Source organism: Rhagoletis zephyria, unplaced genomic scaffold, assembly GCF_001687245.7.
Source record: "Rhagoletis zephyria isolate East Lansing unplaced genomic scaffold, Rhagoletis_zephyria_1.1 Rzeph_scaffold_00462, whole genome shotgun sequence".
Taxonomy (NCBI): Eukaryota; Metazoa; Arthropoda; class Insecta; order Diptera; family Tephritidae; genus Rhagoletis; species Rhagoletis zephyria.
In genome coordinates, this window is record NW_016157546.1 from 227,222 (window position 1) to 240,606 (window position 13,385).

The 13,385-nt window shown below is 35.1% G+C and overlaps 1 protein-coding gene across 1 annotated transcript; it reads left to right on the plus strand.

Moving 5' to 3' along the window:
• Positions 1-9,939: 9,939 nt before the first annotated feature.
• Positions 9,940-12,676, plus strand: LOC108359797 (zinc finger BED domain-containing protein 1-like). The gene is made up of 4 exons (XM_017611821.1): positions 9,940-10,298; positions 10,358-10,797; positions 10,856-10,975; positions 12,669-12,676. The coding sequence occupies exons 1-4, from the start codon at positions 10,108-10,110 to the stop codon at positions 12,674-12,676; spliced, it is 759 nt and encodes a 252-aa protein (XP_017467310.1). The 5' UTR covers positions 9,940-10,107.
• Positions 12,677-13,385: the final 709 nt, after the last annotated feature.

Genomic DNA, 13,385 nt, shown 5'->3' on the forward strand with positions numbered 1-13,385 from the left:
CATGTCGTTCGAATGGACACCGACGCTCCAGCTCTGAAAGTATTCAACTCGGAACCCGCTGGTGGTAGCAGAGGAAGAGGGAGGCCCCCACTGCGATGGAAAGATCAGGTGGAGAAGGACTTGGCTTCACTTGGCGTTTCCAATTGGCGTCAGTTGGCACAGAGGAGAAACGACTGGCGTGCTTTGCTGAACTCGGCCAAAATCGCTTAGGCGGTTACAGCGCCAAAAAAGAAGAAGAAGAAGAAGGACATTTTCAATACTTATTCGTCCTGGTGAATCCAAAAATAAAATTTTGTTCTATTGGACAGAATTTTTCCTTTTAATTGATACCCATATTGTTATTCTACAATACGCGGAATCTTTTGAATATTTTTTTATTCAATCATATTCTAGAAATTTCAAAGTCCTTTAAAAAAACTCTTGACGTCAGCGAGAAAAACTAAAAACGCAGTTTTACTATATTTGGCTCTCAGTTTTGTGAACATATTGATTTATTCGTGTGTTTTAAAAATTTTTCGTTTTTGTCTAACGATGTAATCCAGGGCATAATGTTTTTTGATGAAAAATTATACTTTTGAATAGCACATCTAACTGTTTTTAAAAAAGTTTTTACAAATGATGGCAATTCATTGCCTTTGAGTTACAAATTACTTCTTAAGATATATGATTATGTTTAAACGAGTCGTTATATAAAAGTGGCCGCTGTGGTGTAGTGGTAAGCAGCGCGCTTCCACTCCGCAGGGCCTAAGTTCAAGCCGTGGTTGAAGCAACATCGCAAAAAATGCAGAAAAAAGGTTTTTTCTTAACAGCGCTCGCCCCTCGGCAGGCAATGGCAAACATCCAAGTGTATTTCTGTCATGAAAAACAGCTTCTCATAAAAATACAATCACTGTTCGGAGTAGGCGTAAAAATGTAGGTCCCTCCCCTTTGTGAGACAACATCAAAGCGCACGCCACAAATCGGAGGAGAAGCTCGGCCAAACACTAACATACATATGTGTAAGCGCCAATCTATTATTATTGTATAAAAGCCAAGTGCCTAATGATCTCTTGAAAAAATGTGATTCACTCAGTATTATTTTAAAAAACTAAGGTTTTTATATAAAAATATTTAAGCAAATGAATAATCTACAACTGACTACCACTTTTATTGACTTTTCTTTACTTTTAATTAGTATACTGAACCAAAAATCCATCTCTGGATCAAAGAAAAACTTTAAGGTCGAAAATTCTTCCAAATGAGTAAAAAATTCTCCCGAATGAGTAATTTTTCTTTGGAATGTGTAAAAACGTACACGAAAATATGGAACCGTGGATGTAATCTATGATTTTGAAGAAATGTTGGGCATGAAAAGAGGATTAAACTTATTTAGTTCTATTTCGTTCCCATTCTTCTTCATTTTGATTGATTGATTTGATCAATTAAGAGAAGTTTGTTTTTTAGTGTATCTACGATCTCGATAAAATATGTGTTTTACCTAGTACAATAAAAAAAAACAAGTTCTTAATTCAATAAAAACGTTATCTTTACTAATTGTAATAGTCGAATAATATGTTTGTTGCCTTTACTTTACTTTTCTTTAAATATAATATTACTCCGAAAACATAAAATGTCGTTTCCATTACTTACGGCCGTTTTCTGACGTAACCTTTAATTTTAAAGCTCACTTTATATTTAAAGGTTGGCTTAAAAATAAAGATTTGTCTAAAGCTAAGTTCATTTTTGCTATCGGTTTTTGACGTATGAATGTTTCTTGGTTGTAAACCAATTTAAAACTGATAATAAAATGTTTTACTTTAGACCCAATCATAAATTTTGATGCAACCTTTAAATGTAAAGTGAGCTTTTAAGTTACAGGTTACTTGAGAAAACGGCCCTTAGTTTGTTAAATAAATCTCAACATTGTTGCGCATATTGGACATTACTATCTTATGTTTTAAAAATAAAAGATACTGATATTTGCATTAATGCATAATTTTTAATCGATTAGGGGTTTCAAAAATTTAGCAGGATATAACACGAAATTATAACAACTGTGAATACCCAAAATATGTCAGTGCACATACGTATACGTAACACAATTGTATTGGTCAATTTTGCTAAAATTATGCATGTATATGTTTTGTGCACGGTTCATGCAGTCTCTGCACTGAAAAGCTGAACATCCAGTTCATGAACTATTATTTAAGGATAAAAATCATACCAGTTCGTTATGAACCATAGTTTACCAGTTCTTCATAAAAAAAAGTAAACTAATTGGTAGAAATTCGAGTTCAAAAACTGGTATTAAATGGGGAAGTCATACATATAAATTGAATTTCATTTGGAAAAAACCTAAATACCCAAATACCATAAAAAATGAAAACAAATAAGTTTTTGTTCTTTTTAAAACAACAAATTTAAAAATAACAAAAAGAGGTATAAATAAATAAATAAAATAAAAATAAAAAAAGAGTCGCTCACTGAGATTCGAACTCGTATCTCTTGATTTGGCGTGCCAAAGCTTTACTCTGTCGACCATTGCCACTAGTGCAGTGCCGTGAGCAAAATGGCATACTTATGGTTTTCACGGGGGATGAATAGGCAGTCTATCCCGTCAACTGGTATGAAACTACTAGGATTTCTACTGGTAGCGTGCTCATGCAGGAGCGGGCAATTGACATCTCCTATGACACCGCCATGTTAAAAACACCAGTCGCTAATATGGAAAAACGATACAACGTAAACTAGTTGAGCTGAAACGCAAACTGAGAGTATTCTGTTTGACAACTGGTAGCTTTCCCTGCAGGGTCCCAGCAAAAAACACGATTACCACAGAAACGAAAGTGGAAACGAGCTAGGCGATGGGAATCGCTTACCCTTTCGCTTCAAGAAGGCCTTATTTTAACATGGGCATGTCATTGGAGGTAAGCCCTTACCCGCAGCATTACCTTCAAACGAAGGGAGAACGCATGGATAAACAGAATCCAGAGAAGCGAACAAAGAATGCCTTACAGAGAAACTAATGTAGAATGCCTAGATAAGTACATACTTATTTATATTAAATTGAAATCAGAAAATGTCTTAAAAGATTAAAATTAATTAAAATTTTTATAAATCAGCTTTTATACATACATATGTATTTATTTAGGTATTTAGATTTTCTTAAAAATCGGTATGTACATACATGCATATTTAACTAAGCTTAAAATTGTACTTCCTCACTCTTGTACTTCACTTCATTGACTGACTTCAACTTCGCTGCAAATTGAACAAAGCAAAACATGATTTTTATGCGAGACAAATTTCCACAGAAAGTAACGGTAGAAAAAGAATTTTTGGGTATTCATTCTATTTTTCAGCTGACTACGATGCAGCATTCTACTTTGCATTCTCCGAAATGAAGCAAAGAAGCGAAATAAAAAAAATATTGTAGGATATTCTACTTTGCATTCCCTGAAATGAAGCAAAGAAGCGAGACAAATAAAATATTGTAGGACATTCTACTTTGCATTTCCGGAAATGAAGCAAAGAAACGAATTAAAAAAGAAATATTATAGGACATTCTACTTTGCATTCCCCGAAATCAAACATAGAAGCGAAATAAATAAAATATTGTTGGACATTCTACTTTGCATTACCGGCAACGCCTAAAAGAAGCGGAAAAAATTCGAAGGCATTATAACGCTATGCCTTCTAGAACACGTTACCACTAAAAGCGATTACCGATTTTTTGCTGGGGTAATACACAAAAACTGCACTCACGTACACAACACATCCACAAAAACGGTACTAGACTGTCCCGCTTTGATTTCGGAATGCTTACCCTGCAGTACGGGGGAGTGACTACAGGACTGATGAATCGGTAGCTACCTGATAAACTCCATCAATTACCGACCGACTACTTGTAGTGTATTTCAGCGATTACTTTTACAAGGCAATGTTCTAGGCGGTAGTCACCATCGGCACTCTCTGCACTACCGGGAGTTACTAAAGTAGTCACTTGTCACGTGATTTGCTCAAATATCATAAAAAAAACGAAAATAAATATTTTTTTGTTCTTTTTAAAACAACTAATTTAAAAATTACAACAAGAGATATAAATATATTAAAAAAAAATAAAAAAACAAAACATAAAAAAAAATTCGCTCACTGAGATCCCAACTCGGATCTCTTGGTTTGGCGTGCCAAAGCTTTACGCTCTTGACCATTGCCACTTTTGCAGCGCCCCGAGCAAAATGACATACTTATGCTTTTCACGGGGGATAAATAGGCAGTCTATACCAGAGTGTCCAGATTTGGCGATTTCGCGCCAACTTGGCGATTTTTTTTGGATATTTGCGCGTAAAAATTTAGGAAATCGCCATTGGCGATTTTAAGCGGTTTTTCCCCTTCAAATAAATTTTCCCGAATTATAAAAATATACAAAACTTAGTTTTCCACGATAATTTTACAGAAGAGGCTAATAAACTGCGTGATAAACTTGACTTAACAATCTTATTAAAAGACTGCCAAAAATTTTTGATCACCATAATCGAAGAACTTTTGAAACGATTACCTAGTCAATTAAATACTTTTAAAAAAGCTTTGATTTTGTCACCAGAAGAGTGTGTGACTCACAAGTTGGCGAGTTTCAGGGACCTGCCAATTCACTATTTAGCTTTGAAGGAAAGAAAGGCAGCGGAAACTGAATATTTAAATCTTTTAACTTTCTCACGGAATAACTTTTCTCAGAACCATTCCATCCGACTCTGCAGAATTTTGGATAATTGCTTACGGAGTGAAAACCGCAACAGGCAATAAAATGTTTGGCAATATAATTAAATTCATTTCATTGTCCTTGCCGCACTCACATGCTTTGTTGAGCGCGCTTTTTCCGTAATGAATTCAACAAAAAGTACGATTCGAAATAGGATGATGTTAATTCAATAGTTCGAATAAAGTGTTATATGAAGGCTAATAGTTTCTGCTGCAAAATGTTTCCAATATCAAACAGTATGTTATGAAGGTTGAATAGCTCAATATATGACAACAACAGAAATGTAAATCATTCAGACACTAAAGGTGATTTTAAAGAAATTGTGGAAATAGCTGATCTCGCATTATTATAGGTTGTTTTTTAATTTTTAGCGCCGAGCTCTTAAAAGTAGATTGTGCGATTAATCAATTAATATGAGTCCTATTGTAAAATGTGTTGAAACAAATATTTTTTAAAAGTATGCGTATTTTTAAAGAAAATTTTTTGTACATCACTATTATATAAGTGATTTGTGTTATTTATTATTAACCCTTAATTAGGCGCATAAAGAAAACCACACAATTAGAGGCATGGGGTCCCCAGTGCCCCAATAAAAGTGTTGAAAAAGAGTTTTCAAAATAAACAAAGGAAGTGTGTATTAACAAAAATATTAAAGTACTCTATTAACTTAAAAAAGAAAAACATAATTTCGACTTCAAACTTAAAAAAAAATTTAGAACTTACTTCCGCAAAAAAATGTTACGTTAGTAGGCGCATGGGGTAAGCACTCAAGCGAGTAGCGCCACATGTGTACACGACGATGTTCTAACCGTAACTAAATAAATAAAACGAAATGTATTTTGTCATAAATATTAAAGCTTTTTACTATAGTTAACTTTAAGAAAGAAAGGCATAACTTTGACTTCAAACTTAGATACATAAATAAAAACTAAAAAATTTTACATAAGTGGTCGCATGGGGTCAGGACTTAAAACAGTAGCGACAAATGTGTACACGCCGATGTTCTGGCCGTGACTTATTTACGTAGCCCGCGGAGAGTTAGGAAGCTAGACAGAGCGCGAGCACGCTCCAAGCACTCCAAGAAATTTTTTTTTCAACTTGAATTGACCTTGCCCCATTCGCCTAATTAAGGGTTAAAGGTATTATATTCGTTTTTGGTTTTAAAAACTATATTATAACAAGATCTCATTTTTAAAATAAAAGATTTGTTAAATCGATTTCATGAATTTTATTTAAAAAAAAATAAGCGATTTTTGGCGATTTTTTTTCAGAAATTGCGCCTTTTTTTAAACAATCTGGACACTCTGGTGGTCTATACCGTCAACTGGTATGATGATACTAGTATTTCTACAGGTAGCGTGCTGATGCAGGAGCGGATAATTGACATCTCCTATGACACCGCCATGCTAAAAATACCAGTCGCTAACATTGAAAAAGGATAAAACGTGAACTAGTTGGGATGAGACGCAAACTGGTAGCATTCTGGTTCACAACTGGTAGTTTTCCATGCAGGAGTAGTACAGAGTTGCTGATGAGTACATGAAACACACAAGCATAGTGTGCTATGTGCACGGTTGCCACTTTGGTACAATTGAACCAAATATGGGCCTTTTTTCTCCGTTTGGGACTTTGGGCCTTTACTAAATCAACGGAATAACGGGGTTACTTCATTCCTCAAATTTATCTAGAGGTCATGCCAAGGTCATCTAGAGCAGGCTTTCCCAAAGTGGGAGACGCGGCACCCTGGGGTGCCGCTAGTGACTAGAGTATACTAGTGGTGCGAGCAAATTCTTTAGAGTTTCCATACACAACGCAAGCGGTTTGATCAAACTTCAACATGGCGGCCAGAAAATAAAATAAATTTTGATTTTTATTAAAATTACCTTCAGCATCTCGTCAAACCCCATACACATATTTCGCTCTTAAGCGTAGTTCCCCAGTACGTTTTGTCAACGTAAAATTGAATCAGAAAATTTTCAGAAAAATTAGCAAAAACGTACCCTTTTCACAACCACTTCTGGCACTTTTGTAGACCGAATCCGCGTTTCATCCACTTTTCTTCGCGTTTTCGGATTAATTTTCGGATTTTTTGCTGGCTGGGCTGTTCTCGTAACAAGCGCAGGAGCTTCGCGCACATGTGTATATTAATTATTCTTTGGACTTCACAATCACACTGTGAAGGAGCTAATCAACACGATTTTAGAGGCGGTCTTAGTCTTCTCGTGTTAGTGGGGTACCCATTCGCAATGCAAATCGAAGAAGAACTTTTGATGAGTGAAGTACTTGAGAAAAAAAATGCGTTGTAGAAACGAAAATTTTTTATTTGATTACCGTTTAAAAATGTTCGTATTTAAATCAAGTGAAAATTTAATGTTTCCATCATACATACACTCGTATAATGGATAATATTCAATTTAAATACGTCCGTATTAAAATGAACTACTGCACGGATGGTGTATTGCACGTCTTGGATGCTTTTTAATATGTAATTAAGAAAGTATATATACACAGAGCATGCACAGCGGTGACAACACATGCACACATACATGGTACATGTTTATCTGTACAAATTAGAGATGGGCAATAGTCGTGCTTTTCTACGTGGCACGTCGTGTCACGCTTTTTCACCCGTGAGCGTTAGCGGCTTTCAGTGAAAAATCACGTAATATCCGTGCTCGTGCGTGCCTGAAATTTTCGGGTGCGTGAGTGTGCGAGAGTTAGATTTTCGTCAATCACGTCATTTTCACATATGTATGTATGTACTTATTTGTATTTTAATCTAAAATAAATTCGTAAACTTACTGTTTAACTTTCACTAGAGTGGCAAAATTTATTCTTTTTCCTTTGAAATTGGAGGCATTCTGTAATATTCATTTGCACATCTGCAGTATTTCGGTTTGCCTACAGTTAGACGCAAACTTTAAAGAAATTGCATGTTAGTGTTTTTCAAGTATGTGTAGTAACAGGGATAGTACTGGGTGACTTTTTCAAAGCAATTGCTTTGAATTCATTTTCCTAACGCCTAACAGAGTAAATCCTGAGGGGGCTGTGCTGGCAACAAAATAGAATCAGGGCGCCGATGAACAGCTGAAAAGTGCTACTATTTTCACATCTATTCTACTCTTACTTAGGTAGACTGCACTTGAAGAGAAGAGCGCTCGCCCTCAGCACGATTCCCAAATTCTGGATGATCACATTCCTTCTACCTCGAAAAGGGCAAAAACCCGTGCAACTTTTGACCAATTCCAAGATGGGACAAATGAATCTGCAGAAACAGTTTTTGAAGAAATTAATACGGAAATACAGATTTATTTGAAAAAATCGGAAAACAAAAGTTGTGACGATGTTTTAAAATTTTGGGAGAAAGGTAAAGATTTGCCCCTTCTTAGAAGTCTTTCAAGGCAAATTTTAAACACCAGCTAGCTCAGCAACTAGTGAAAGAGTTTTTTCTGTGTCAGGCAGAATTCTGGAAGAAAGACTTACACGACTGCTTGGTGAAAACCTCGACAAAATTTTATTTTTAAACAAAAATATGAGCTAATGCCATTTTAATATTACATACGTTGAATAAATATTGATACCAATTATTTTTTATACTCGTAATAGATACATAAGTATGTATGTATATCTGAAATTTGTTAAAATAATAATAGTGCCTTTAGCTCTTGCTAGGCGTTTAAATGTCCGTGAGAAACCGTGCGTGAGCGTGCGTGATTGAAAAAATAGGCGTCGTGAGCGTGCGTGAACGTGATTGAAAAAAATATAGCAGGACGTGAGTGTGCGTGATTTAAAAAACCATCAACGGGAGCGTGCGTGAACGTGAGCCAAAATTACTCACGTGCCCATCTCTAGTACAAATGCACTAATCGCGCGCTGTGATGTTGATTCAAACTCAACATTTGAAAACACATTTACATGTATGGCTGTAGCTGAGGTTACGAAAAATCATCATCAATTACGAAAAATCATCTGTGCACTTCACAACCACATAGTTTATAACGCATACACTCAAATTTAAAACGAGTTGGGTTGATGGTCTTTGATATGCGTATTTTTTTTTAATTTAGCACGTTTTTTGTAATTCTAATTTTTTTTTCCTCAGTGTATCGACAAATTTGTACAGAACAATGGTTTGAAATGGAGCAAGTGTGCGGATATTTGCATTGGCTGGAAAAACGAAAGGAGCGATGTCTAGGATGAAGCAAGGGGCAGAAAACGCCACGAGAAGTCACTTTATGATCCCTCGGTATTCCCTGGCGACTAGGAAGATGCCGCCACTAAATTTAAAACCCGTATTGGATAACGCTGTGAAGATAACAGAGGCCTGCGAAATTAAAATACATCTCTGGTTTTTTCTAGCTCGTCGATATTTTTTTTATTGGTGATATGTATATTTTAGAATTTCTAGCNTGTTGAAAAAAATATAGCAGGACGTGAGTGTGCGTGATTTAAAAAACCATCAACGGGAGCGTGCGTGAACGTGAGCCAAAATTACTCACGTGCCCATCTCTAGTACAAATGCACTAATCGCGCGCTGTGATGTTGATTCAAACTCAACATTTGAAAACACATTTACATGTATGGCTGTAGCTGAGGTTACGAAAAATCATCATCAATTACGAAAAATCATCTGTGCACTTCACAACCACATAGTTTATAACGCATACACTCAAATTTAAAACGAGTTGGGTTGATGGTCTTTGATATGCGTATTTTTTTTTAATTTAGCACGTTTTTTGTAATTCTAATTTTTTTTTCCTCAGTGTATCGACAAATTTGTACAGAACAATGGTTTGAAATGGAGCAAGTGTGCGGATATTTGCATTGGCTGGAAAAACGAAAGGAGCGATGTCTAGGATGAAGCAAGGGGCAGAAAACGCCACGAGAAGTCACTTTATGATCCCTCGGTATTCCCTGGCGACTAGGAAGATGCCGCCACTAAATTTAAAACCCGTATTGGATAACGCTGTGAAGATAACAGAGGCCTGCGAAATTAAAATACATCTCTGGTTTTTTCTAGCTCGTCGATATTTTTTTTATTGGTGATATGTATATTTTAGAATTTCTAGCAATTTGCATGAAAACCCCCTAAATAAACAAAGTAAATCAGAAAAACGTATGTAATAGGGCTCGTAAAATTATCCGACTATTCGACTAATCGGTTAACCGATTATTCGATTCGTAACCGTTCGCAAGCTTATTAGTCGGTTAATGGTATTCGAATAGTCGCCCGCCTTCGATTATTCGAATAGTTGCTTTGCTTCGACTACTCGAGCATTGTAGCAAATCGAATTTCAGTAACCGAACTTTCATTGAAATTTCTTTGACAAATGAAAAAAAAATTTTTTTAAATATATACATGCACACATATGTATGTATATTCAGATACAAAAATGAGCGGACGCAAAAGGAGCTGGGTTTGGGATTTTTTCGAAAAATCAGAGGACGAAAAGGAAGTAACATGTTCCATATGTGGTGCAGTTTTGTGCTACAACTCCTCCACATCCTCACTGAACAACCATTTAACAAAAATCCATAACAAAAATCGCGAAAACGAGAGGTAGGTATTGCTTTAGCCATCGTCTCTAAAATATTTCGCAATAACATTTCAATAATTAGCGCACATTCAGCCGAAGCTTTCCACAGTGAAATTTCAAGCGATAGGCCCAACAAATCCAAGAAGAAGAGGCTAGAAGGTGACACAGCCGTCGTTACACACGAACGTCAAGAAGAAATTTCACGAGCAGTTGCACGTTTGATTTCAACCAACATGCTACCGCTTTCAATTGTGTCTTCCGATGGCTTCAGAGATTTTATGAAAGTGATAGAACCCGGCTACAAAGTTCCCTGCGTTAGAAGCATTCATTCTCGCTTGAAGCTATTATATAAATCCGTCAAAGACAATATATGCAATGAATTGGCGGAGGCATCAAGTGTTTCAATTTCTGTGGATGAATGGTCTTCTCGAACGCTGGATTCTTATATATCAGTAGAAGCTCAGTATTTTAACTCAAAATACGACTTGTGCACTGCTACGCTTTGTAACAAGCAGTTGGAAGGTATTAATGTAAACCCATAGAAAATCTACTTTTACTTAAATATTTTTTGTCCTTCCAGGAAGACCAAATGCAGATAATATTGCTTCCACTGTCGAATCAGTTTTAAATGATTGGAATATTTCAAATAAGGTTCAATCAATAACTCACGANTTAACGCCAAGAAAATTGATAACAGCCGGTTTCACCAGCAATTTAAATGGAAAATGATTTTTTCTTTTCTGTCAATTTCCATATAAAATTCCAAAAATTAAAATTATTTTTCACTTAAATTACTTTCTTGAAATTGGTTGTAAAAGTTATTTTCTTACCTTTAACGCGCATTACCAGCTTTAACTTGGAAGGTTTAGAAAAAACCATTGTCGAATATTTTCCCAACATCGAATTTGAGGATGTCTTTAGCTGGATAATAAACCCGTTTTCATGTGACCCGAAAAGTAAACCTACTGAGATGACAAATTAAGCTTTCGAAAACCTTCTGGATATCAGCGAAGACAGTACTTTGAATATTAAATACTCCGAAGGGGGCCAAGAGAGTTCTGGATGCAAGCATGGGCGTAGCCAGGTAGGGGCACTAAATGCTTGCTTGATAATTTCGGCTGCCCCTCCCCCCCTAACTTTTAAGGTTTTTCCTATATATATACTGTATAACAAATTATACTCCCAACGCTAACAAAATAATTAGTAAATTGNCTTTTCTGTCAATTTCCATATAAAATTCCAAAAATTAAAATTATTTTTCACTTAAATTACTTTCTTGAAATTGGTTGTAAAAGTTATTTTCTTACCTTTAACGCGCATTACCAGCTTTAACTTGGAAGGTTTAGAAAAAACCATTGTCGAATATTTTCCCAACATCGAATTTGAGGATGTCTTTAGCTGGATAATAAACCCGTTTTCATGTGACCCGAAAAGTAAACCTACTGAGATGACAAATTAAGCTTTCGAAAACCTTCTGGATATCAGCGAAGACAGTACTTTGAATATTAAATACTCCGAAGGGGGCCAAGAGAGTTCTGGATGCAAGCATGGGCGTAGCCAGGTAGGGGCACTAAATGCTTGCTTGATAATTTCGGCTGCCCCTCCCCCCCTAACTTTTAAGGTTTTTCCTATATATATACTGTATAACAAATTATACTCCCAACGCTAACAAAATAATTAGTAAATTGATTTAAAAAGTGGATATGTGGATCATCCGTTTCTGTATCAAGTTATTCTCTCTAACTTCAAAGCACTTCCATTTAAAAAGGGTAAAAACCTGGCTGCAGTCGACAATGAACAAAAATAGTTCAATTGTTTATTACTTTGTCTTTAGGTTTGTGTCTTTTCTAAGTGTACAACGAAAGTTTTGTATCACAGAACCAATCTGAGATTATTGATAAAACTATAGACCGGTTGGGTGAACAGCCAAGACGTTTACTTCTTAAGTGTGACAAAACAAAATCAAGTAATATATTTAGCATAAATGAATATACCAGCATAAAAAATCTGCATACTCAAAATGTTCAATACGTCCTCATATATGTATAGGGCCGTAGCCAGGATTTTTTTTTCGGGGGGAGGGGAGGTCTGGCAAATTTTTTTTTTTCACTTTTATTTAAACATATTTTGATTAAAAGAAAAATACTGATAAAAATAAAATATTTCACACAAACAACAAAAAATATAATCGATAATCGCATGAGGCTATTGCCTGAAAATTTTAAAATGTACTTAGCGGCATTGTGCATTGTTTAAGCTTAAAAAGTTTTCATCAAAATATAAAAAAAAATCTACGGAATCATAATAATGAGATTTTTGATGCTGTTTTTGCACTTTTTTCAAAGACTGGTTTAGAAAAACTTAAATAACTCAGCAAAAACCTTCACATTTAGACTTATGAGGTATCATTTTCTCACCGTTTTAATTTCTTTGCGAATGAGCTCACTCAAAATATGAAAAATTGAGGTAAGATAAACGAGTGTCATTCCAGGTTGAATAACAAAAAAATTGGGACGTGAATGAGTTTTTTTTGCAAAGAAACAAAAAGGGTGAGAAAGTGATACCTGTGATACCTTATAAGTCTATATCGGTAAAGTTTTGGAGCAGGTTTTCAAGTTTTTCTTAAATAAATCTTTGAAAAAAGTTTATAAACAGCATCAAAAATCTCATTATTATGATTCCGTTGATACAATTTTTTAATAGTTTTATGTACACTGCCGGAACAAAGTATTGGCACAGCAATTTTTTCTCAATAGATGCAACAATTTTTATTCTAATATTTTCCCGCCAATTTTGTATAAAAATATGGTTCATTCAACAACAAAAAACATAAAAATATAATTCCTAAACTTTGTGCAAAACTCGCGAAAATTCGGCAAATTTTCATCAAAATTTTCAACTTTTTAATCAGATGAGTATGCAGTTTTGCAGCCCATTAAATTCTAGCAAAAAAATGCTAGTTCGGAGTTAGTCAAAAATCGCGTTGATTTTTGAGAATTTTTTTTTGGTGAAGGTGTTTCGCAGTTTTTGCATATAAAGTATTTTCGGAAAAAATTTTTTGTATGGAAGAGACTACGTAAAAAAAATTACCAAAAATCAACGGTAATTCC